Source organism: Watersipora subatra, chromosome 8 (assembly GCF_963576615.1).
Source record: "Watersipora subatra chromosome 8, tzWatSuba1.1, whole genome shotgun sequence".
Classification (NCBI taxonomy): domain Eukaryota; kingdom Metazoa; phylum Bryozoa; class Gymnolaemata; order Cheilostomatida; family Watersiporidae; genus Watersipora; species Watersipora subatra.
The window spans coordinates 64,415,952-64,443,380 of NC_088715.1; the positions used below are offsets into that span (position 1 = coordinate 64,415,952).

General features: G+C 36.2%; 1 protein-coding gene across 1 annotated transcript; it reads left to right on the forward strand.

Annotated features, from left to right (window-relative positions):
* The first annotated feature begins 1,408 nt into the window (after nucleotides 1-1,408).
* LOC137402848 (sushi, von Willebrand factor type A, EGF and pentraxin domain-containing protein 1-like) lies at nucleotides 1,409-27,429 on the forward strand. Its single transcript, XM_068089357.1, has 16 exons — nucleotides 1,409-1,564; nucleotides 2,316-2,448; nucleotides 2,699-2,821; nucleotides 5,066-5,251; nucleotides 5,410-5,592; nucleotides 7,251-7,433; nucleotides 11,008-11,196; nucleotides 13,607-13,789; nucleotides 14,868-15,050; nucleotides 15,563-15,742; nucleotides 16,966-17,136; nucleotides 17,901-18,077; nucleotides 18,526-18,696; nucleotides 21,717-21,905; nucleotides 25,033-25,207; nucleotides 27,348-27,429. Exons 1-16 carry the CDS (start codon nucleotides 1,409-1,411, stop codon nucleotides 27,427-27,429), a joined length of 2,664 nt encoding a protein of 887 aa, XP_067945458.1.

Consider the following 27,429-nt stretch of genomic DNA (forward strand, 5'->3'; position numbering starts at 1 on the left):
AAGTGTTTTATCTAGTTAGTCTGTTTTACTGATTTTATGTAAATACATATGTATTTACATAGTGTATGTATTTTAGCACTCAACCAAAAGATATATACATGTATGCTATAAACGAATATTTGTATGTATGCAATGTGTATATGTATAAATCTTAGTGTCCGCCCAGTTATGGTAATAAAGTTTTAGTAACGAAAAATCCAATTTGCAGAGGATTTGATCTTGGAACCTCTAGATCTGGGAGGCATCGAGCTCCTTCATTAGACTACACAATTCCACTTGGCATGGCAGTCAATAATAGTGAAGATATTCATTACATTGATTAAATACGCATACTGACATTGCATCGATTGTAATGATTAACAGCTAGTCTTGCTAGGTGAATGACCGGCGTTGCACGTTTCATAAAAAACAGCTTTTACACAGTTGTAGGTAATGAGGTGGACAGGTAACGTAATCATTATAAGCCACTTTGTTTATTACTTGTGCAACGTAGGGCATTAACCTAATATAATATATATATATATATATATATATACTTTGTTTCATATATGTACACTAAGAGTGCTCAATATAAAATAGAGCTAAAATACATAAAAGTATTTGGGTAAAGTTTAATCAATTTATTACTACAACCATTGGTTTCATACAGCCAGCGAGCTAACTGCAATCGTCAGGTAGGGTGAATGTGTACAGAGCAGTTGCTTTCATCACTAAATGTTAGGAGGATTCAAAGGATTAAAAAGCTAAAAGCTTGAAACTCAAAGTTGGAATTGCTCTCCATAGAGGTATAATTGGCCATTACGTGTTCCCATGTAAATATTTGTTTCTGTATCTACATGATGACATGAGTTCTGATCGTTTATTTAAAGTTGCCTGCTCGAGTCTAAATATAATGTACAGTTTCTCTGTCTGGCATAAGTTACAAGCTTTGGTTACGTTCGAGTACGACTGCACTTTGGTGACATTGTTCCATGATGTTGTATATCTTATATTGTTGCTCTTTAGGTGCTATATGTGTTTGCTCAGCTCAGTAGCGTTTTGGTTTTTGACGTGTGTGAAGGAATCAAATCACCCCCATTCTATCCTTGAAAACATCCCATAATCTATTAATAGAAGACTAGCAGCTATATCGTCCGACGAGGAATCTTTCAACCAGGCAGCCAAGATATACCAAAAAGCTATTGGTGAGAGTGGATATAAATATAGACTAGAATACAGAGAGGAGAAACCCAGACAATGTGGAAAACAACGCAAGCATAGCATAATCTGGTATAACCCACCATACAGCAAGAGTGTAAAATCCAACATTGGCCGTGAGTTCCGGAAAATTGTGTCAGAACAATTCCCAGCCATTCACAAGCTATGCAAAATCTTCAAACGCGCAACACTGAAGGTCAGCTACTCATGCATGCCAAACATTGCTAAAATTGTTGACCGCAAAAATAAGAGAACTCTAAGCAACAAAGAAAGCCCACCACCTTCAAAGGAATACAACTGTCGACAGCCTGCACAGTGCCCATTAAATGGAAAATGCCTTGAGAGCAGTTTCATATACCAATGCAATGTAACATCTAACAACAAGACAGAAAGCTATATAGGACACACTGAAGGAAGCTTCAAGACACGATTCTCTAACCACAAGTCATCCTTCACGCACGCCAAAAACCAAAACTCTACTGAGCTGAGCAAACACATATGGCACCTAAAGAGCAACAATATAAGATATACAACATCATGGAACATTGTCACCAAAGCGCAGTAGTACTCGAACGTAACCAAAGCTTGTAACTTATGCCAGACAGAGAAACTGTACATTATATTTAGACCCGAGCAGGCAACTTTAAATAAACGATCAGAACTCATGTCATCATGTAGACACAGAAACAAATATTTATTTGAGAACACATAATGGCCAATTATACCTCTATGGAGAGCAATTCCAACTTTGAGTTTCAGGCTTCTAGCTTTTTAATCCTTTTAATCCTCCTAACATTCAGTACTAAAAACAACTGCTCTGTACACATTCACACTACATGACGATTGCAGCTAGCTCGCTGGCTGTATGAAATCAATGGTTGTAGTAATAAATTGAATAAACTTTACCAAAATACTTTTATGTTATTTATATATATATATGTGTTTATTATTAGAGAATTAGTGTGCTTATCTTTGTCAGCTACAGTCAGTTTCGTGCTTACACATTCATCAGGCGGTAGACCCCCTTCAGTCTTATGGCTGCAGGGGATCTACTGTCGTTTTAGTTCTACTTATGAAAAATTAAATACATTTTTACGCTCATACATAACCTGTTTTAGTATACAGATTCTACAGGACGAAGCAATGAGCTCCGCAGCACTGGAACATATGAAATTCAAGGAAATGAAGTTCATCTAACCTTCACAACTGATGGTTCTGTAACTTATAGTGGCTGGAGCATTCGTTGGAGTGGTTAGTTTCTTGTTCTAAGTAAAAAAATTTAAGTTCATATTATCGAAATAATGAAAGACAACCATGACAAGAATCCAATAAGGAGTTTCTCTTGGGCTCAACAAAACCAAATTATGTAACAAAATGTGTAATGTAAAAGTTAATGTAGGTCGTTGTATTTACCTGTATGTAAACATTTGTGTTTACCTGTATGTAAGTCTTTGTATTTACTTGTATGTAAATCATCATCGTTTGTCCTGGTTTTCTACAGCATTAGTAACCTGCACTGCTGGTCAGTCAGAGTGCGGTGTCGATGCTGAGTGCACCAACACAAGCGGCTCCTACACATGCAGATGTAATGAAGGATACGACGGAGATGGATTAACTTGTCTCGGTATGTCAAAGGTGTCATTATAAATGTTTTGCTATATCCTAAGAGTGTGACAGTTGTTTTAGTGTGTCACACATGTTATCTTGTGCGCCGTATCACACAAGTGTTACATTTGTCTTAATATTTCACAACATATAGCATTGATCTCAATATGCTACATGTACCAGTACACTAGTTTAGTTACATGTACATCACATGTGTAAAGTATGTATTTTGGAATTCCATGAACATTAGTGGTCTATCATCAACTTAGCTAACTTATTAAAGTAGATATTGATTAATAAAGTTTATTTAACACAACTATTAGTAATAAAGATAAGAACAGCTGGAAACTTGTTTATATAATATAGCTAAAAGAAAAGAAATGCTTATCTTACCTACATATGAAAACTATTGCAAACTACTTTCAGCATGGCGTGTACTAGTGTTGGGCCGGTATCTAATTTAGTGCCGAATCGGATATCCTTGCACTTTTTTATCGGTTTTCCCGGTATCGGTATCCTCGGTATTTACCATCTTCGGTATCCTTTGCCAACTAAGAAAGTACGGTATTGTCGGTACTATTGTTCGGTATGTGGTTATCAGTGTGTCTTTAACTGGTTTAAAGTTTAATGGTTTAAACTTTAAACCATAACTGTCTCGGACAACTTTTATCGTTGTGCAAAAAGTAGCCTGTGCAAAAAAACATTCTTTAGTCAGCAGTATATTGTTTCGGCAAAGAGACTCGTTTTAGAAAGCCAAAAAAGAAAAGAAAGATTGAAATATAATTTTCATGATAGATGTTTTTATTGTTTATTCTATTAAAAATATAGTTATTGATACAAACGTTATGTATAATAGAGAACAGATAGATAATGGCAAGGGGCTCTTTTTGTTAAATGTACTGAAACAGTTTACAGAAATCTTGCTATCACATATTGTAATCAGGTAATGTAATTACATAATTATACACAATCCAATTAGAGCCCAGTCCCGCTAGAGTCTTTATACATCCTCCCATCTGTGGAGAACTCCCAAACCTTCGAGGCTGGTGGCATTATCAATGTAACGTAATATAATAGTAAATACAGTAAGCGTGGAAATCTTCGTTGAATTTGTTCACCAATGCGTGCTGAGATTAGCATGTTTGTCACGAAGCGTTTTAAAAATCTCTCTGGATATTCTTATAACCATTTACCGATATGCTTTTACGGATAAATACCAATCATATCAAACCGGCCGTGAATAACTAGCTGTCACTGAAAATGATTGGTTTCCTTGGATACCGAGAGTCCCACGGTATCAGTAAGAGCGGATAACCCAATACCGGCCCAACACTAGCGTGTACACTTGAACCTAGAGCAGATTGATTGCTGATAATTATTTTATTGGTGTTCGATTTGATGTGTGAGTTTTTGAAGATGGTGCATATTCTGTCGTGGAACACCTCAAGTGACTAAACCTCGCACAAATTTACTGAGCTGACCCGCAGCCTTCTTCCAGCCTGATTAGGCTTTTGAACTACGGTTATAAATATTTAAAAGTTATTAGCATCTAGAAATGAGAAGTAAGATGGTGAAAAAAAGATAATAGGTTTAGATAATAGTCTGTGACCTGAGAAACATATGATGAACAGGGTTGAGAGTTTGAGAATGTGTCATGAGGAGCTAAAGGAAGAAAATTAGGAGTCCGAGATCAAGTATTATAGACTTCAAAATAAACTTGAAAAGTTAGAAACTTCTGGAAGAATTAGCAGAAATTAGTGAATTAATCTGTACTAGAATAGTATCTGTGGTCGTCTGTTTTTCAAAGCCATGGTTGAAGTTGAGGAAAAAAACTTGTATTGTATGGGATTTGAACTCATAAAATTTGGCTTAACAATCCAGTACTCTTACATCGGAGCTAATCACCGGCTTTCTAGTGAATTACAATAATTATAGTGATCAGTCTTACTCTGTTTTATCGTTATGGCTGATGATCTGTCCTGCACACAAAAGAACCAGGGTACTAGTCTTCACTATGATAAAAACAGGGTCCATCTGTAAGTCTATTCATTTGAAGCTATGCTCAAAGCATTAGGGAAAAAGATTGCCCTGCGCTGCACTTGAGCTTGGGCATCTAAGTTTGGCAGCCAAGTGCACTACCTTGTCTCTGAGACTACCATAAACTTGTTACAAGTTCCAACTAAAGCCAAGATTTTCAATTTTGACGGAGATCTCTTTACCATTTTAGACTCAGCATTATTAATGGCATTAAGTTTGTTCACAGGTAAAGACTGTGGCTCACCGATTCTCAGTGGAGTTACCTGCTCAGGTAACCAAACTAGATATCCAAACACTGTTTCATGTGACTGCCTCCCAGGATATGAGAGAGCTAATTCACAGTTCAATCTAACTTGTGGCAACACAGGAGTTTGGAGCATGCCAAGTGATAACATAACAGCTGTCTGCACAAGTGAGGAACTGTACACTTGATGTTTGAGCTGATTGAAAATTTAGATATCTTTTTTCTGACTCAACCATAGTTATTGAAAATTAAAGTGATGGCTGTTACACATGTTTATATCATGGTTACTCTGCACATGCTGTATGTAGCTACCACACCAATTGCAGGAGTAAATTGTGGAACCCCGCCGGTAGTTGCGTACTCAAATGCTCAAGCAACATATAGAACGGGGACTGAATATCAAGATAGAGTTACCTTCTCATGCATATCTGGCTACGAGATAAGCACGGAACCAAACTATGTTGTCTGTCTGGCCAACAGAACGTGGTCACGCCCACCGGTCTGCACCAGTAAGATTTGATACACCGGAGCAACGCTTTGGCATGCCATTATATATTATATAATATAAACACTATATATAGTACATACACATTATATATGTAATAGTTATGAAAAAATAGTTGTACTTGCAGCTACCGGCAGTTTCATGACTTCTTCTGTCAATCTTCAGGCTGCTACTAAAATTCAAGATGGTGGCTGATATTCCCGCCCTTTTTTCTGATTGGCTGATGTTCCACTTGGTTGGCTGGTGTTGATTTGCTGGCTGATTTGCTCCAATTTCTTCTAGAGCTCTTTTATTTTACTATTACTTTACTGTATTGTTTTATAATATAGTAGAACCCTAGTTGTAATTACATTATAGATGTATATACTATATATAATTATGTATAGTATATACATTGCATATTATGCATTATTGTAATATTGTTGTCTAATATATAATTAGAAATTCCACTGTCATACAGCCCACGACCAAAGTTATATTGGAAAAAAGAAAGGGTACTGACGGTTGAGAAATGCAATATTAGCAGTCAAATAGGATAACTGCAATGATAGCTGTAATGCACTGGGTGTGGGTGTTATTATATACAACAAATAGCAATAATGAAAGGAAAAGATTATATGTTTATATCTCTCCTGCAAAAAGAGTAATGCAATATTGGCCAATATTAGAAGTAAAATGCACTGATAATATTAGAATAACCAATATTATTTATATAGTAATAATATAAAACAATGCACAATTTTTTATAAATTTCGAAACGGCATAGCTAACAATATCACAAAGTTGTGATATTTATATAGATTTTTAGAAAATCTGTACTACGTAGTCATTGTTCTGTAGTCATCCAAACTTATAATTAATTATTGGAATAATCTCATAAGAAACGTTAAAAAAATATCATCGCCATTTGCTTTACTTACACTGCGTTGGACATCAGTTAAAATGCGAAAGTATTCAAATGTGTCGGCAAATGAAAATGAAAAAATTGAAATCAGCAAAAATGAAACGATTTCTGTACTCCTATGTGAATTGCCGAAACCTTCGGCAATTCGACAATGCTATAGACTGGTGAAAAGTGCACGTGATTTTTTTCGTGAAATGCGCAAGACTTTATCGTTCTATTATCTGTCGCTCGGCGTTTCAATTTCCGGTCTTAAGTTTTATTAAACGAAGCTTTTCAAGCGTTTTGTGGCGTTTTTCATCCAAATTAATCTTTCTATTTATGTATAAACCGATCAGATGGGTAAGTTTTAGGAATTTGTGGTAACCCTTCAAAGACTTGGTAACACATTTAAATAGGTTTAAATGTGTTTTGTATCGTTATTATACTTTAACGACTTTACAAAACAATGCTTAAATTTGTTGATGAAATTTCTTGACGAGGGTTCGTCTCATTGTTGATGAATACTTTTCGTAAGTTGTGTGCACATGCATTTATCATAAAAACTCCCACACTTCGCTCCGCTCGTTTGGTCGTGGGATTATATATAGTATATATAATTATTATATATGTATTATATATTATGTATAATTATAATATAATTATCTATTATATAAGTATACTTGTGTAATTTATGATATAGATTTTTGAATCATAGACGAGGAGTTGGAATCATTGACCATCGCTGTTTCATTATAACTTTGTATAATTTTGTATTTTAGAGGTCAACTGTGGCCCGCCACCAGATGTAAGAAATATAGATAATCAGACCACAGTTCAAAATGGAACCAGATTTGGAGATCAAGTGACCTACACATGTCTTTCTGGGTATGAGATGTTCACTGAATTTAGCTCCGTTGAGTGCCTGGCGGATGGCAGATGGTCAGGAACACCTAGATGTACCAGTAAGTATAAGATGCTACAAACACAATTGTTAAAGTACAATATTCAACTGAATATTGTACTTTAACAAATATTTAACTTTATATATCAACTGTTTAAGTACTTATCAGCTGAATGGATGCCTATTAAAATCAAAGCTTTGAGAATATGAAATGAATTAATACAGAGATCAAAGTCCTTCAGTTAGCCTGAGAAGGTCAACACATTGCTTTTTTAGCATCAAATAAGAGCTAGTGAACGATGTTGCTTAGAGTTATCTTCTTTTAAAACTAATTTTACAAACTCACTCTATGTAGTAAAATTTTAGCGAATCTTCTGCCAAAAACAGTGGCATATAGTGTTTAAAGTATCTTCTCTGCTAAGAGAACATATATTAGGTGGATGATAATTAAATCAGCTAGCTATAAATATTTTCAACTTAACTGTTAAAGATTGTATGCAATTTGTTCACATAAGTTGAATTGAGTTGAAAACCTGTAACTGTCAAGTAAAAACAACTATGAAAGATCTTGAAACTTTTAATTTTTAATTTAAACATTTAACATTGGCAGAATCAGAAGGCCCAAAGATTTGGAAAAATTACTTGCTGGAATGTTATGTATATTCGCAATTAGTCTGAAAGCTCTTTTTGGCAACAAAAATAAATCATCTGTGACATATCTTGGGGTTAGATTATAATAAATGTGTATACCATAAATAATATGACAAAAGATAAACTGACAATAAAATGATAAAATGGCGTGTAGATGAGATCTACCTATAAGTATTAGTAAGAATAGCAGGGGTGTTAGAAATATATCATTGTTCTACATTATATTATAATCATGTGTTGGCCTTCAATAGCTGATGAGAAATGGTTGCTTAGTTATTTGTACTTTGTACACTGCTTTCTTTATGAATATCCTGAATGCTATAAACAGCTACTACTGTCAATTTACCTCTATGTACAGGTAACTCTATGAATATCCTGAATGTTATAAACAGCTACTACTGTGAATTTACCTCTATGTACAGGTTAACTCTATAAATATCCTGAATGTTATAAACAGCTACTACTGTTATTTTACCTCTATGTACAGGTTAACTCTATGAATACCCTGAATGCTACAAACAGCTACTACTGTCAATTTACCTCTATGTACAGGTTAACTCTATGAGTATCCTGAATGCCATAAACAGCTTCTCCTGTCAATTCGTCTCTAGGTACAAGCTAACTCTATGAAGCCTGGGCTGGAGATAATTCTGAGTATTGATTTCCCATCTGATCCTACACCCAATTAGACAAACCGTTTTTAGAGTTTCGTTTTGTTTTTCTCTACTTTTGGTTTACAAAGTGTTGGTAGCTTTGTGTGGTACCTTTATTGTTGGTAGCTTTGTGTGGTACCTTTAGTGTTGGCAGCTTTGTGTGGTACCTTTAGTGTTGGTAGCTTTGTGTGGGTCCTTTAGTGTTGGTAGCTTTGTGTGGTACCTTTAGTGTTGGTACCTTTGTGCGGTACCTTTAGTGCTGGTAGCTTTGTGTGGTACCTTTAGTGTTGGTAGCTTTGTGTTGTACCTTTAGTGCTGGTAGCTTTGTGTCGTACCTTTAGTGCTGGTAGCTTTGTGTGGTACCCTTGGTGTTGGTAGCTTTGTGTCATACCTTTAGTGCTGGTAGCTTTGTGTGGTACCTTTAGTGTTGGTAGCTTTGTGTGGTACCTTTAGTGTTGGTAGCTTTGTGTTGTACCTTTAGTGTTGGTAGCTTTGTGTCGTACCTTTAGTTTTATTCGAAAGTTCCAAGTCGATTGGACAGCTAGTTCTTGCAATATTACTAAAACACCGAGGATGCTTCTAACCGACCGAGCAATAAAAATGGCTGCCAAGACATTTGGTTCTAATGACACTGATTAAAAGTTCATAGTAGTGAAGATCAAAAATAGACAAAGCTAGAAAGCTTCTTTTCCTCAGCAACAAGAGTTTTACATTAAAACTATTTGTTTTTCTGTTCATAAAAAGATATTCACTATGTTATACTCGGTGTACATAAATCATTGTTTTTTGGTTATCTCTAAAGCAGGTGTGTCCAATGCCCGGGTCAGGGGCCAATTGCAGCCAATATTCAAATTTTCGCCAGCCTGCCGACTCTTTCCCAAAATTAATATAATATATGACATATGTTAATCAAAGTATAAAATACACATGTACAAAAAATTTATTTTGCAAATCAACAGAAGATGGCAGTATACCTGCAGCCACACCCTTACTGTCTGTCATAATCCTTGGCCTTGAAAGTTAATTTTAGGCAATCCCCCTTCTGTCATCGCAACTGCACTTAAAACACATACAGTTGACCGCGAGTGCCGACATTCCCAGGATAAGTTGAAATTGGAGTACTTTTTTACCGAAATCAAAAGCAACGGCGTCTGCCTAACCTGGCAAGAGACTGTGGCTGTATGCAAAAAATCCAACATCAAGAGGCAACTATCAGACAAAACATGCAAACTATCACAACCTAACAGGAGAAGGATGCTATTGGATGCAGTAAAACATTGAAGCATTTGAAAGATTGGCTGTATCCTAAGTGTTGTTACAGTAGCTTGAAAGCTGTTAAAATAGTCTAGGATCAGGTGACTTGCAGGTGCGTACAATAGTCTAGGATCAGGTGACTTGCAGGTGCGTAAAATAGTCTAGGATCAGGTGACTTGCAGGTGCGTACAATAGTCTAGGATCAGGTGACTTGCAGGCGCGTACAATAGTCTAGGATCAGGTGACTTGCAGGCGCGTACAATAGTTTAGGATCAGGTGACTTGCAGGTGCGTACAATAGTCTAGGATCAGGTGACTTGCAGGCGCGTACAATAGTCTAGGATCAGGTGACTTGCAGGTGCGTACAATAGTCTAAGATCAGGTGACTTGCAGGTGCGTACAATAGTCTAGGATCAGGTGACTTGCAGGTGCGTAAAATAGTCTAGGATCAGGTGACTTGCAGGTGCGTACAATAGTCTAGGATCAGGTGACTTGCAGGTGCGTACAATAGTCTAGGATCAGGTGACTTGCAGGTGCGTACAATAGTCTAGGATCAGGTGACTTGCAGGTGCGTACAATAGTCTAGGATCAAGTGACTTGCAGGTGCGTACAATAGTCTAGGATCAGGTGACTTGCAGGTGCGTACAATAGTCTAGGATCAGGTGACTTGCAGGTGCGTACAATAGTCTAGGATCAGGTGACTTGCAGGTGTGTACATTAGTCTAGGATCAGGTGACTTGCAGGTGCGTACAATAGTCTAGGATCAGGTGACTTGCAGGTGCGTAAAATAGTCTAGGATCAGGTGACTTGCAGGTGCGTACAATAGTCTAGGATCAGGTGACTTGCAGGTGCGTACAATAGTCTAGGATCAGGTGACTTGCAGGTGCGTACAATAGTCTAGGATCAGGTGACTTGCAGGTGCGTACAATGTTAGGCTTCTAAGTGTTTAATATTGACTACTTGCAACAACTGAAACAAACTAAAATATAAAAGTGAAAATATCAATGTGTTGAATTGTTGCATGGACTATCCTAATTGCTAAATTTATATAATGACTATATATATATTTCTCTTGTAGCCAAAGATTGTGGTCCTGTACCACCTGCAACAGGAATTAACTGTACAAGTTCTTCCACAAGGTATCCTAGCATTGCAACATGCAGCTGTAACACAGGCTATGAACGGTTCAATCAACAATACACCGTAAACTGTCAAACCAGCGGGACTTGGTCTTCTTCTCAAGATGATCATCCGCCCAGGTGTGAAAGTAAGTTGCTCCAGTTCTATTGTCTCCATAATTTAGTACCTCTTCTGAAAGGTTATCATGTTTACAAAGTACATCGCTATTATAAAATGGTTTAGCTATAGTCAACCTGTTTTTTTAGATTAACATTATGAATATGGTTTGCTCATCAAACGTTTGCTAGAATGTACTATTGTGTTATATTGCTGAAAGCTTTCATAGCCATAGAAAACTAACCACTTTTTTGCTATATATATTTATGTATACATGTATGTGTGTATAGATATGTGTGTATAGATATGTGTGTATGTGTGTACAATAAAATTTAGGCTAAAAGTCTGCATAAAGTGCTGGATGCTAAAGTAGAGCTTGCTATAAATTTGGTCAAAAATTAATTAAAGCTTGACTAAGCATAAAAGTTACTAGAAGTTTCATATTATACAAAATGCGTTTAACACTCATAAGATAAAATGCTTAGTGAGGACCATACATAAAGCTCAGCATAAGCCGGTAAACTGAAATAGAGGCTCAAATATTAAAAGCTATTAGAAGCTAGATCGATGAAAATCTATATGTAATGCTATTTCGTAAAATGTGTTTCTTAGAATGTCTACAAGTAGATATGAGTTCACTTCATTTGTTTAGAGTTGCCTTCTCGGTCTATAAATGAGGAAATATTTTTCCAAAGTACATAACCTGCAATTTCCGCTGTTCTTGGAGTAAAGATTTGCATGTAATAAAATTTGCCAAGTGATGTGGTAGTCGGAGCTGCTTTCTTTGAGGTCCCATATGTAGCTGCTTATTTCGATAGAGTGGCGTTTAGATATGTCATTGAATGTAGATTTGTGATAATTATATCTTGTGTATATGTGTATATATATATATATATATGTATGTATACATATTTATATACATATGTACATTTATGCATATATGTAAATATATATGTATGTATACATATATATGTATATACATATGTATATGCAGTATGTATATATATACTGTATGTATATGCTGTATACTGTATGTATACTATATGTATACTGTATACTATATGTACATACTGTATGCATGTATACTGTATGTATATGTATGTACATGTGTATATAGATGTATATTGATATATGCATATTGATATATATATATATATATATATATATATATTCATAAATTGTTTCCTCACCCCGGTTAACCCGTATGAGTGGTAATTTCTGCTCTAACTCGGGTCTCCTACCAGAGACCTGGGAGTTTGAGCACTCGCCTCAAGATCTTAGCTGTTCCGAGTAGCGCACTTTTCCGCAACTCACCTGAGTTGATTGCTGTTGGTATTTGGGCAAGCCACATATTATGCTTCAGTGTTATTGCGCCCAGTGTCCCAATGACTACCGGGATTACAGTTGTTCTTACATTCCAGCATTTTTCAACCTCTTCTCCAAGAGGGAGATATTTCTCTACCTTTTCTTTTTTTGCTGGCTATATTGTAGTCATTGGATACTGCTATATCTTTTATAGTAGCTCTCTTATACTTATATATATATATATATTTGTATACTAGGTGAATGTCCGGTATTGCACGGGTACAACAAAATTAGCTTATAAACAGTGGCAAGTAATGTAGTTGCCACTGGCTAATTTCAGTAACTTAAACACTACTGAGCTCAAACTTACCATGATAAGTGACATGTGGGCTGTGAAGCAGTGAGACTAGCTCTAGTGATGTTAATCTTAACTGATGCAATTAACATCCACACTATTGATCGATTTTATTGCAACTATCCTGTGTAGCTTAACGAATTAGCTTGCCTCCTGCAGTTCAGGAGGCTCCTAGTTCCAGTCCCTAATCCAGAGCGATGCAGACTTTTCGTTGCCAGATTTAAATCCCTGTAGCTGAATATATACCCGATGGATGTATATGCATACAGACAGACATATACATGTATGTATATGCGTATACATTTATATACATGTATATTGCTACACTATGTCTCACCCCCTCTAATAACTGCATAATTAATCAATTGTATTGCAACTATCCTGTGGCCTAATGAACTAGCTTGTTTCCTGCAGTTCAGGGGGCTCCTAGTTCCAGTCCCTTATCCAGTGTAATACAGACTCTTCGTTGCCAGATTTAAATCACTGTAGCTGAATATATATTCGACAGATACTTACGTATATGTATGTATATGTATGTATATGTATTTACAGTATATACAGTGTGTATATACAGTATGTATATACATGAATATTGCTACACTATGTCTCAACCCCACTATTAAACAGTCACGAGGAATTACAACCGTTTGTTTGAATTATTTATAAATTTTTTAAACTCATGGTTGACCATCGCAGCTAAGCATTCCTTTGTAACATTAAGACTATAATTGTAACAACTCACTGCCTAATTACAGTTCTACATTAATTCATAAATTTCTAGAAGTTGACTGCGGAATTCCTCCAGTAGTAGACAACTCCGAGTCTCAAACCTCAGTTCAAACTGGAACTAAATATGGAGACCGAGTGACTTACATGTGTCTTCAAGGATATGAAGATGAACATAATCTAACCTCTATCACATGTCAGGCAACTGGACAATGGTCAACAGCGCCTACTTGCCTTAGTAAGCTTTTAGAAGTAACATTATTTGTAATAAATAACGTTTCCATCTAATGACAATCTGTAGCAAGCGGAAAAAATACCAACTTGCTCAACTAGATTTAGCTCAATAGCCTTAAAAGATAGTTATAAAAACAAGGGTATATTTAATATTTGCTTGCTAAAATACCCGATGAAATATGGTTTACAGCAGCTTAAGTACTGAACAAGTGAGTTTACTGAAAGTTCTCTACTGAAAAAGTTTAGCTTATAAAACTATTGATTACTAATTGATGGCCTGATAAACCCTTGAATGACAAAAAAAGAATCCTTCAGAACTCAAAAAACTTTAATTTCAAAAATAAAAGCAAATATGACAAGTCATTTGCTCTACAAAGTTAATTATGTGAGACAAATGATGACAAACAGACAAACAGCTAATACTGGAGATCATAAAACAATTGTGAAGAGATCTTTTTTATCAGATAGCCAGAAAAAGATTGTGATAGCTTTCGAAAAAGTAATGCTTTTCCCTCTAAAAGGAAAATCGTAGCAAGGAATCTTAAACTGAAAAACTGAACTCTTTAATGTCTGTAGAACTTTTTATTGACATTGGTAATCATTTATTAAATGATGTTTTACATAATATTATAAATAAAAAATTAAATAAATTAAAAATTAAAAAAACAGGAATCGGAAACTATGAGTAAATGTGTGTTAAAAGTTGGCAATCTAATGGTATTTTGGAAAAGTTGAGATAGTGAATTGAAGATTGTGGTAAAAGAAAGTTCATAAAATGAAACATACATGTATGATGGTGGATGTAGTATGTTGGTGTCATGAAATAAAAAATAATTTTTATCATGTGTAGAATAATAAATATAAGTATTCTGATTATAGTTTCTGCAGGATTTTGAAACATGTAATACAAATGCGGAAACAAGCAAGTTTTAGAATAAGGCAATGAGTTAAAATATTATGTAATATGATCGATAGAAGTGTGGTGAGCTGAAATATGTGATCATAATATCATAAGCTGTTATAAGCACTTCAAAAGAACTGAAAACACTTTTGGCCAGCTTGATGAATGAGCGTATTTGTAGGGGTCAGTTGTGGAACTCCTCCTACTATTCAGCACATGGATACACAGGCTACAGTTCAGTCAGGGACTAAGTATGAAGATACGGTGGAGTACTATTGTCTGCCCGGATATCTAGTACAGAGTGGAACTAGGTCTATTCAGTGTCAGTCTACTAAACAATGGACTGAACCCCCTTCATGCACAAGTAATGACTTTGTTAAGTAAAATGTCATTTGGTAAGAATATTTAATAGATATATGTAAAAAAAGGACAATTAAAAGAGAAAAGCAATAATGGTGCAAAATCTTTGAAACATGAAGCAAAGCTGATTGTTTAAAAAAAGGAGAATGTCAGACAGAAAGTAAGCATAAAGGAACATTATTAAACGTAGAAGATATAAAAAATAAGTTGCTATTTGAAACGCATATTTCTCTATCAAACATCTACATCAACATGTCTGTTAAATTGACATCTTAAACATAAAAGCTTTGCTTGACTGAACTATGAGACATGCATTTACCACTTGCTTATTTTTTCCTGCTAACTTTGCAGTGGTTTTCAAAATTTTTTCAAAGATTACTTTAGCATTAAAACAACAAACCTTAATCTATGCTGTAAATTTGCCCGAGCCAAAAATGGTTCTGAAGGTTCTAAAAACAAAAGATTTTTTATTTATAAACCATGAATTCATGGTATGCTGCTGGAATATATTGACAGAGGTAGACTGTGGCACACCACCTGAAGTGGAGAATGGTGCACTCAACCGCCTTCAGTACAATACTACATTAGACTCTAAGGTTACATATAAGTGTGATGGCCACCAATATAACATGATCGGTTCAGCTACTGTCAGATGTACAGAAGATGGTACTTGGTCAACCCCTCCCATCTGTCACGGTACAGCAGTGTTTACTAATCAATGTTTAGAATATTTTTATAAGTCAAATGTTGTTAAAAACTACATTTTCGCTTTTTTATTTGTAAATGTTTTATTAAAAAATTAGATAAAGTTTATCTGCAGATAAATGAGGTGATGCATAGAGAAGGAAACACCAGATATGATATCTACTACTAGCTAAAAACTTTTGTTCTATATTTGGTTACAAAGCAGGGGATACATCAATAGGGTGAGAATGTGCATAATTGTTCCGACGCTGTACATAAAAACTATTTTCTTAATCTGTTACAATTTAAATAACTATGTATAATAAATCACAGACACCCATTCAAATCGTTGTCAACAAAATAATTTTTGAAGAAAATTAAACTTTCTTTAGAACAAACCTAGATATATTCTGCAGCATTTTATCTTCATTTTGTGTTACTCATACATATTTTATATTTCAAACATCTTTCACATCTCAAACATCTTTCACATCTCATACATCGTTCACATCTCAAACACCTTTCACATCTCAAACCTCTTTCATATCTCAAACATCTTTCACATCTCAAACATCTTTCACATCTAAAACAACTTTCACATCCGAAACATCTTTCACATCTCAAACATCTTTCACACCTCAAACATCTTTCACATCTGAAACACCTTTCACATCTCAAACATTTTTCACATCTCAAACATCTTTCACACCTCAAACACCTTTCACATCTCAAACATTTTTCACACCTTAAACACAATTCACATCTCAAACACCTTTCACATCTCAAACATCTTTCACATCTACAACACATTTCACATCTCAAACATCTTTTACATCTAAAACACATTTCACATCTCAAACATCTTTCACACCTGAAACACCTTTTACAGGTCAAACATCTCAAACATCTTAAACATCTTTCCCACCTCAAACACCTTTCACATCTCAAACATCTTTCACATTTTTCACATCTCAAACATCTTTCACGTTTGAAACACCTTTCACAATTGTGTTTTGACCAAATTATCTAGCTTTTTGTTAATTGCTTTAATACTATGATGAAATTCCTTAACAATTTAAAGTGAACTTTATAAGTCACCAGAAAAACTTATAAGAGATCTGTGAAAACTTTACTGTAGAAAGCAATCTATCTTTATTGTTCGCTCAAAGTTTTTTATGGCTAATTTGCTTTAATGCATATTCACCTGAAGCTAAAAAGTTTTGCTCCATTTTTAGAAGTGAACTGTGGTGCGCCACCAACCGTGGAGAACTCAGATAAACAGGTGTTTGGGTACTCATACAATGATACCGTGAGATATGAGTGTGATGTCGGTTATACGTTAGAAGGCGATTCCACTATTTTATGTCAAGTTATTGGACACTGGACAAATCCACCTCTCTGTGTAGGTAAGCGATGACAATGTTAAACATTCTGAATGAATCATCTGACCATCTGACCATTCTGATATTGGCTTAGCAATAGGATATCATTACAGCATTTAGGTTCAGAATTGAGCAAAAGGTAAAGTAGAATACTTAAGAACTATATCATCTGCCTTGATTATCAGCCCTACCTTCTGTACGGTCTCAATACAGTCTACTCACTCACTGAATACATCATACACTATATGCAGCAGTTATCTTTTCATGTGTGTGTACCTGTCAGATATAGCAGGCGTAACATTTATATGTTATATACATGTATATTATCCATTCTTCCTCTAACACCTCTGCCAAGTATCTATTTTTATTACATAAGCTACCTGAATAATACCTGAAATTAAGCATTACTGGTACGCATCTACATGTAAGTATATTTATTTACAAATATGTTATGTGCACTAGTAATGCATTGCGTAATGGTCACATTGCATTGGATCTTGGTCGCATCACATACATAATAATACTAAGGGTATTCTTCATACGGATATGCATACTATTAGTAGAACTGTCGTATATAATAAGTGTACATTAATGTGTGAGACACGCTACATGCATACTGGTTGTACCGCTTGCACAAAGCTAGGGATTAAACTAACTAAACAATCCTAAATCACCATGAAAAACTCTTGCTACAAAAATCTTTGTTATACATTCACAAGACATATCTTCTGCAAGTAATCAACTAACATAGTGAACCAATGACTTCTTATGAAGTTTTCGCGTTTTAGAACTTCCTTGTGGAGATCCACCTGAGATAGAAAATACTAAAGGTTTTCCAATTGTAACTGGCACAACAGTTGGAGCAGAGGCTAAGTACTCTTGTAAGACAGGTTATGTGATGTCGGGAGAACCTGTCATCATATGTCAAACAAACCAGCAGTGGTCTACTAGCCCTCAGTGCAACAGTAAGTGTATTTGGTTGCTGAATCAGTTTGACTGGCAGACCGCTTTAAGCAAACCTCTGTGAGACTATGATTGAAAATATTTGAGGCTTTTAACACTGTAGCTAAAGTATCAGCCTTTATGTAGCAAATGTGTACCCAGCTGACATCATGGTACTACAGCTTTTGATAATTATCATGATGTTAGAGTTTTCACTGTTTCAACATTCACAGTTTCAGCATTCACTGTTTCAGCTTCCACTGTTTCAGCATCCACTGTTTCAACATCCACTGTTCCAGCTTCCACTGTTTTGGCTTCCACTGTTTCAGCTTCCACTGTTTCAGCGTCCACTGTTTCAGCACCCACTGTTTTAGCATTCACTGTTTCAGTATTTACTGTTTTAGCCTTGTTTTATAGTAATTCCTTTAGAGATAGTATAGACAGGAACGTAACATGTCAGTCTTTTTATAGGAATTAGGTGTGGAGAGCCACCAGATGTTCAAAATGCCCTCAAAAGTGTGGGCGGCCATTATTTGAATGACAGCACAGAGTACGAGTGTCATATTGGATATGTGAGGATTGGGAATGAGCTAATTTTTTGCCAAACTGATGGTCATTGGACGGTTGCACCGACTTGTGCCGGTATGTGAATTAGGAGTTGTGATACCACAAATATCTATTATTAAGCTAATTCCTTGCCAACTTTAAACTTCCTAAACTTAAAAAATCTTTCTATAGACGAGCAAAGTGTAAATAATTAAAATATAACTATAAATATTATTTGTTATAAATTTTACAGCGACTTCTTGACATGCTTTACCAATACTACCAATGAATGTAACATACCGAGAATTGCTTGGTAAAATAATACGATTGATTGTGACTAATAATGCCATACTGGATTATTGCACTGCAAATATGATACACACTGTGTACCACATGCCAATGCAGTGTTACATCCAGCTACACTATCACTGAGTAGAGGCCTTACAGCGCGTTCAATATATTGCCATACAAGGTAATGTCACATAACTAGTTTCCTTAGTCAGTCATAACATACGTGTAAAATCTCATGTTTGGTTGGTCTGTGATTTGATAGAATTTGTTTTACAATGCAAAACTTTATAGTATTTCAAGGTCGGCTATTGTTGATCCCATCACAAACAGTAGGAAAACCCTACTAGAAAGACTAGTCTATTTTTTTGGATTCAATGTAGGAACACAGGCTGAGTAGATTGATAAACCCGTTAGTATATACAAGTCTTCTGAAATCAACAGACTTTTTTACAACCAATCATAAATTATGTGAAGTAGCCAATCATATGCCAACTAAAACATAGGGTTGCTGACGTACCACCAAGTAGAACAAAACAGACACTTATAATAGTTGTTTCTCACTGTTGGAATAGTGCCTTATTGCTTTTCATTAGTTTTGTACCAACAGTATTGATATTGTTCAAGCTAAGTGCGCATCATACTCTGCAAAGAGCAGAACCTGAGGCTACACACCGCGCAGTCACACCCAATATGATAGTAACTATCAAAAACTTCTCATATATTCTAATTGACGATAAGCACTTGACCCGATGTTCTAGTTGGCCAATGATGAGCTCCATCTAGTTTGCTCTCATCTATGTGAAGATGCAATTGAGGATCAATTGAAAGGGAGTTGCTTTCTCCCTGTAGAATCCTTGATAGCTCCGTGCTTTATCAACCCACTCAGCCTGTGATGCTTCATTTAACCTGAGACTACACACAGCAACCAAGATATGCTGGTTCTTATGGTGATATTTTCAGTTTAAAATAACCTGGTAACTGCTTTACAGCACGTTAATTCAGATTTACATTAAAAATATTGTTTTTTTTAAATACCTTTACTTATCCAAAGCTTTATCTTTTTTTAAACCTTACTCAGATAGCAGCACTCTGTCCCCAAATAGCAGCACTCTCTCCCCAGACACCAGCACTGTCTCTTCAGATAGCAGCACTCTCTCCCCAGATAGCAGCACTCTCTACCCAGATAGCAGCACTCTCTCTTCAGATAGCAGCACTCTCTCTTCAGATAGCAGCACTCTCTCTTCAGATAGCAGCCCTCTCTCTTCAGATAGCAGCCTTCTCTCACCAGATAGCATCACTCTCTCTCCAGATAGCAGCACTCTCTCTCCAGATAGCAGCACTCTCTCTTCAGATAGCAGCACTCTCTTCCCAGATAGCAGCACTCTCTCTCCAGAGAGCAGCACTCTCTCCCCAGATAGCTGCACTCTCTCACCAGAAAGCAGCACTCTCTCTTCAGATAGCAGCACTCTCTCTTCAGATAGCAGCACTCTCTCTTCACATAGCAGCCCTCTCTCACCATATAGCAGCACTCTCTCCCCAGATAGCAGCACTCTTTCCCCAGATAGCAGCACTCTCTCCCCAGATATCAGCACTCTCTCTTCAGATAGCAGCACTCTCTCCCCAGATAGCAGCACTCTCTCTTCAGCTAGCAGCACTCTCTCTTCAGATAGCAGCCCTCTCTCTTCAGATAGCAGCCTTCTCTCACCAGATAGCATCACTCTCTCTCCAGATAGCAGCACTCTCTCTCCAGATAGCAGCACTCTCTCTTCAGATAGCAGCACTCTCTTCCCAGATAGCAGCACTCTCTCTCCAGAGAGCAGCACTTTCTCCCCAGATAGCTGCACTCTCTCTCCAGAGAGCAGCACTCTCTCCCCAGATAGCTGCACTCTCTCACCAGAAAGCAGCACTCTCTCTTCAGATAGCAGCACTCTCTCTTCAGATAGCAGCACTCTCTCTTCACATAGCAGCCCTCTCTCACCATATAGCAGCACTCTCTCCCCAGATAGCAGCACTCTCTCCCCAGATAGCAGCACTCTCTCCCCAGATAGCAGCACTCTCTCTTCAGATAGCAGCACTCTCTCCCCAGATAGCAGCACTCTCTCTTCAGCTAGCAGCACTCTCTCTTCAGATAGCAGCACTCTCTCTTCAGATAGCAGCACTCTCTCTTCAGATAGCAGCACTCTTTCCCCAGATAGCAGCACTCTCTCCCCAGATAGCAGCACTCTCTCTTCAGATAGCAGCACTCTCTCTTCAGATAGCAGCACTCTCTCTTCAGATAGCAGCACTCTCTCTTTAGATAGCAGCACTCTCTCCCCAGATAGCGGCACTCTCTCCCCAGAAAGCAGCACTCTCTCTTTATATAGCAGCACTCTCTCTTCACATATCTCTTCACATATCTCTTCACATATCTCTTCACACTCTCTTCACACTCTCTCTTCCAGATAGATGCACCCCTTCTCCAGATATCAGCAACGCTTTTTCCAGATAGCAGCACTCTTTCCTCAGATAGTAGCACCCTCTCTCCAGATAACAGCACTCTCTACCTAGATAGCAGCACATTCTTGTTGCTGTTGACTTGGTGAACTAAATAAGTAACACATACATTTTTACAATTATTACCCTGTATCTCTAAGACAATGCTCTGTAATAAAACTTGCAGAGTTGACATGAAATGAGGTACAGTGTAATGTAAGGTAGCTCGACCTAAATAACCACCTGCAGTAGACTATCATTGTTAAGACCATATCACTACATGTACTGTTGTCTAATTTAATTCAATATACCCATGAGTGAAGATGAATAGTACAAGTTATGTATTGTTACAGTTCTGAGTTGCGGGGTGCCTCCTACACCCAAAAATAGTGGATTGGTTTCTCTCGGTGGAACAGGGTTTGGCGAGACAGCCACCTACCAATGTCTTACTGGCTTTTCGACTGACGATCCAAAATATATAACATGCCAACTTAATGGAACTTGGAGTCGTGCCCCCAATTGCACTGAAGGCTCATCTAAAGGTAGCTTTACAAGTAGTTTAATTTCTATTGAAAATTTAATACAATCGTGTAATATTTTTATAGTCTGAGTGTTGTAAAAGCTATAATAACAAGAGCAGCAAGTTCTTGCTTTGTTGTAAGTCAACAACAAAGATGTTTTAATGAACAAAAAGCAAAATTAATATGATTAAAGATGACTAAAAATAATACAGTTTGTTTGATCTAGAAACCAGCTTTTTAACTCGGATCATGTGATTTATGAAACAGCATACTTTAATTTAGCAACAATTATATATAGTTATATATTGCACTATATTATAGTATAGACTGACTGATAGCAACTGTTCTCTCTGTTGATAAACCTTAATAATTGATGAGCAAAGAATAAATTATATATATTTGATTTATTACAATGAGCAGTCCTCATCAGACAGATAACAATTTCTATTGTAAATCTTTTTATCTGAAATCAGCTTTATTTGAGATTTGGTTGTGGAGACCCACAGATTATTCGTTAATAGAAAGTGACTTTCGGGTCTATGTTCAATTGTAAAAAATGATAAAGTGCACTATTGATGTCGAAGCCTTTTATGTTTATTGTATCATAATAGTTTTTCTAAATGCGCCAACATTGACACAATCACAAGATTCTGTAAATGCTGGCCAATATGGGCTATGACAGGCAGCTATTAAACTATCTCTCATCAACTGAGCTAATCAGCCACTTTCAAAGTCGCAGAATAATTATGACTATCTTTATTCTCTATTCTTTACAACATAGAAAAAGCCAACAGAAGAGATGCGCAGACAAACAGACAGACTAATGACTAGCAATTAGTTATAATACAGATACTCATTAAAAATATTAATACCCACTGATCAGGATGTGGATGGTGAGAGAAATATATATCATTGCTATGATCACAGATTGCCACAACTACGGGTTGTTAGGAATACAAGTTGTTATGACTACAAGTTGCTACGACTACAGGTTGCTATGGCTACAAGAAAAGTCAAAGCATGTGTTTTTCATTGAAAGGTGTGAATAATCAAAAATCAGTAGAAAAATTTTATGTAAACTAAGATGTAGGAACATACTTTTTAAAAACTTATTTCTTGGACCAATACTTACTACTTTCCTTACGCTCCTAAAGGTTGGAACCTTTTCAAAGTCCATCGTTTTGAGCTAGCTGTTCTAAATCTATGGGAAGTGAATAAACTGTGTCACCCTCCCTATGGCTCTTTCGACAACTCAGCGTAGTCAGTAAACCGTCTCCTTTCAGACTGTATCTTCTACACTTTTGAATAACTCACAACACTGTAAATTCAATAGAGTTTCTTCAATAGCTTTATTTCAATCGAGCAGTCTCAAAGAAAGCTGCATCTTCCTTTCCACTTATTTGTATACTGGTTTTACTATGTAACCCTCTGGCTTTATAAACTTATCATGACCGCTGTGACCTCAAAGGGCCATGTAGCTTTGGACCAAAAAATCCCACCATACAACAATGTATAGCTTTTTGAGTACAAGTACTTTGTATGAACAACTAATAGGCAGCGTTTTGCCTAGCAACCTGAAACAATTTCGAGTAGCGTCTGGACCGAAAACTGAAATTCACAATCTAATAGCAAGTAAGGTGAGACAACCCTTGATGCAATGTTTACTCATGTTTACCAATAATGGGCACCAGGTGACTACTGTTTAGAAAAGTCAATCTTGCTGATTTAATACAACCACAGGAAGTGTTAGCATACAAACTTGAGTGACTTGTCAACAACGACTAAAAATAACAATGACTAATAAGAGCCTGTGCTATTGAAAACTGCAAGATGAACGAAATGTTAGCTAACTGTGGTGCGCCACCAGCTGTAGAGAACTCAGATAAACAGATGTCTGGACACTCATACAATGATACCGTGACATATGAGTGTGATGTTGGTTATACGTTAGAAGGCAACTCCACTATTGCATGTCAAGCTACTGGTCACTGGACAGTTCCACCTGTCTTTGTCAATAAGCAATAAAGATCTTGAACATTCTGAAGGAATTTTATGACCATTCTGATATAGGCTTAGCATTAGCACATATTAATTACAGTATGCAAACCATATCTGACACGAACAGCTTTCATCCCTTTATCAATCCGACACGCTGATTCCAATTTTGTACTCAAAGAAAAGATTTGTCCACTAACTATCAAAGTCTTGAAGGCATTTTACAGCATTTCAATATCGATCTCGCAAACGACACTATCGACACAACAAGCTCTGCCCATAAATATGTGATGTAACCTAGCTTTTTGGAGGCGGAAGTTTAGGATGTTTACTTCGATCTAGAATTATAGAGATGGGTGTCTTAAAATCCATTATTATCTAAATTCAGCCTTCAAAATAATAGCAGTTTTATGAAAGGTAGATAAGCTATTGCAAACTGTTCGTAGCTTGTTACAGGATGTTTAATAGGCTGAACGCCAAAAAAATGAGCTTAAAAAAGCGCTATAACAACGCTAGCTTGTGATAAAATCGTGCCTTTTGAGCTCATTTTTCAGAATGAAATAACAGGTACATTATAAAAATTAGGAATGATATCATGGGCCCTGCTTATTAACCCTGCCTTCAGTAGGAGCTCAGTAAAATCTAAAGTTAATAAATTTAATGCTTTTGTACCTGCTTCAAAATGTCTTGCTTACAGTTCATGTCAAAATACTCATCAACATTTCAGTTGATTTCAGTCCTTCGTCAGAATAAGATCAGCATTTTACTAAACTGCTCTTCTACTTTTTAAACAAAAACTCAGAAGAGCTTTAGTTGCATATGATATGGAGGCTACAACTAAGCTTTACGGAGACTCCTACCGAATAATACAAACAATATGTATTCTATCTATGCAATAGATACTCAAGCTGTGACATGTTTTAGGCCTACTTCTTATAAAATTATCTGTAAATGCATAAACACAAAATACAGTGTTATAACATAACATAATGATAACACACAACAATGTAAACAGAGAAAGTAAATACAGTATAATAGAACATGCTAAGAGTCAATGGGGAAAACCAATGCTGCCACATATTAGTTGCCTTAGTAAATTCTTCAAGCCTTTTCAGCTCATCGCTACAAAAAGTAATATTTTTAATTTTTTTAGATTCAGATAAAGCGAGTGTCTTATCATCTGTCAACAACCAGAAAGATAACAAGTCAGCTGCCAAAAGCCAAAATCTTTCTTCTAGCTCCACAACCCTGATCATCTGTATGTCGCTGCTTTCCATTGTTGTTATTGCTCTAGTAATAGTTGGAGCTTTCTGCTACTTATCAAAGAGGTGAGCAGTTACTAACTTTTAATCTATATGTAAAAGTGCTGCTTGTTCATCTTATATATTGAACTTGACTTAGAGTGCTGTCAGGTTTCCTAAGCAAAGGAGTACACATTAGGGGGTACCCCTCAAGATTTAGACAAAGATTATGGTAGTTTTTGCTTTGATTAGGGCACGAGGGTACCGCAATAACTAAGTGAGTTTGAACTTATTGACAGCTGATAAATGCACGTGTAGTGGTACTCTACTAAATACAAAGAATCTCGTGTATAACAAATATACAAAATGTCGCTAATAAAAAATGGTTGTAACTTTATTGTGTGATATATTTATAGCACAAAGCACAAACACACTGAAGTTTGTAAGCGAGCGTCGCCTTATATGTGTTTCCCTCGCGAGACTTTGTCTCTTTTGGTCTCGCTAGGCTGCCTGACGTCTGATTGGCGATGTACTTGAAGGTCATGTTCACTATATTTTGCTTGACTGGCTAGCCTCGGTTGGTCTCGGCTGCGACCGACTCAGTACCTTTATAACTATCCTAATGTTGCAGGCTTTAATAGCCCAACCCTGCCCTTACAGTGTATGTGTTCTGTGTATGCCAAAGTAATAGATTCATTGGAGAGTGATCGATAAGGTAGTTGCTGTATCGGTCACATATTGCTGACATTATTATGTATAGGACAACTCCAGATTTAAAGATGCGCATAATAATAAATGGTTGCTTTGTAACGCATTATGTAATAGATACATGTATTGGTTAGATATTTTATCTGGCACCCTGAACTGCCAGGAGTGTAAGATGTCAGTCCAAGGTTTTTTCACAACTTCATACACATGTAGATGTACACACATAAACCAGTATATACATATAAACGTGTATACACATATCAATATATATTTCTCAATTTCAGTAGTCGTATATGTCCATCTATAGCTATTAAAATCTTGGAATAAAGAATTCGTAAAGCACAAGACTTGATCTCGGAACCTCCCGTTCACTAGTCCGACACCTTACTGACTAAACCACATGAGCTTGGTAAAGTCACTGGACAATATATGTCACTATATGGTAGCAAATAGGCTACCGCTTTTGGTCACAACGCAAAGTGATGGTGTAACACCATGAAAAGCGGTAGCTCTTATTAGTAAGCTTACTCAAATTATCCATTGGCATTGGGCCAGGATAATAGTACGTGGCAAGCAACCTCATTAGCTCTCATTGTCCATAAGCTGATGTTTAATATCAGTGCAATGCCGGGTAGTAGTAGTGGCACAGCTAGTACATGTATATATGAAATTTTGTGGTAATTTGTAATTGTTTTCCCACCAAAATATTCTGTTTTGTTATACATGAAACTGCTTGAATTTAATTGGTCTATACCATATATATAAGTTATATGTCATTCTTTTATGATTCATCCATGTTTTATTGTCAAATATCTACATTGTTGGTTTATATGTAATTTTATGCCTTTGGTTTCCTAATTTAGATGTCAGATTGGGTACAACGATGTTAGTAATTTCTGATAATTTTACTCTCGCTGAGCATGCTTAGGCAAGTGCCCATGCAATAGGCCCATGCAATATGTTTAGTCTAAACCAATCAGTTTAAAGTTCTTTTTCTGAGTTTTATTAAATTTAGTCAAGTTGATTTCTGAGTAGAAGCATAAGAACGGAAACAGATGTTCCTATCGCCGAGCAGCAGAGGCTAACAGAAGAAATTTACTAGTTTCCTTTTCATGTCGTTGTTTGGCATGTAAAACTACTAAACGTTTGCAAGTCATAAAATGCTTGAGGAATGTAAGACTGAAGTGTTGAAAAATTATTTCTGCAAGTCTAAGATTTATATAAACAACTAAACATTGTTTGATAACGAGAATAGTAATTTAGTGTTTATACATATTTTAATAAGTTCCACAGCATAATCTACAAGTTTTTGAATATACTATTTTGATTGAAACAAAACAGAAAATGAAGAATTTCTTTATTATGCAATTTGAGAGACACAAACCTGTTGATATCAAATGAAAGAATAACTTCCTTTCTCACTTTATTATACTATCATAATAATTTCCTTCTGACTTGCTATTGAGTTGACTTGAATTCCGATTGACTCGCATAAGAATCTTTTTGTGTTCGCTTTCAGGAAGACGAGTTTCACCCCCACATCTGTAACAAATGCAACGTATGAGGAGGGTGACTTTGGTGAGACGGATGCCGTTTTATAA

Bases quoted from the DNA above. Each gene is read 5' to 3' on its own strand.
- LOC137402848 (XM_068089357.1), top strand. From the start codon at position 1,409: ATGCCAAACATTGCTAAAATTGTTGACCGCAAAAATAAGAGAACTCTA. The intron at 5,593-7,250 runs GTAAGATTTGAT...TTTGTATTTTAG, and splicing joins ACGCCCACCGGTCTGCACCA to AGGTCAACTGTGGCCCGCCA. The intron at 17,137-17,900 runs GTAAGCGATGAC...TTCGCGTTTTAG, and splicing joins AAATCCACCTCTCTGTGTAG to AACTTCCTTGTGGAGATCCA.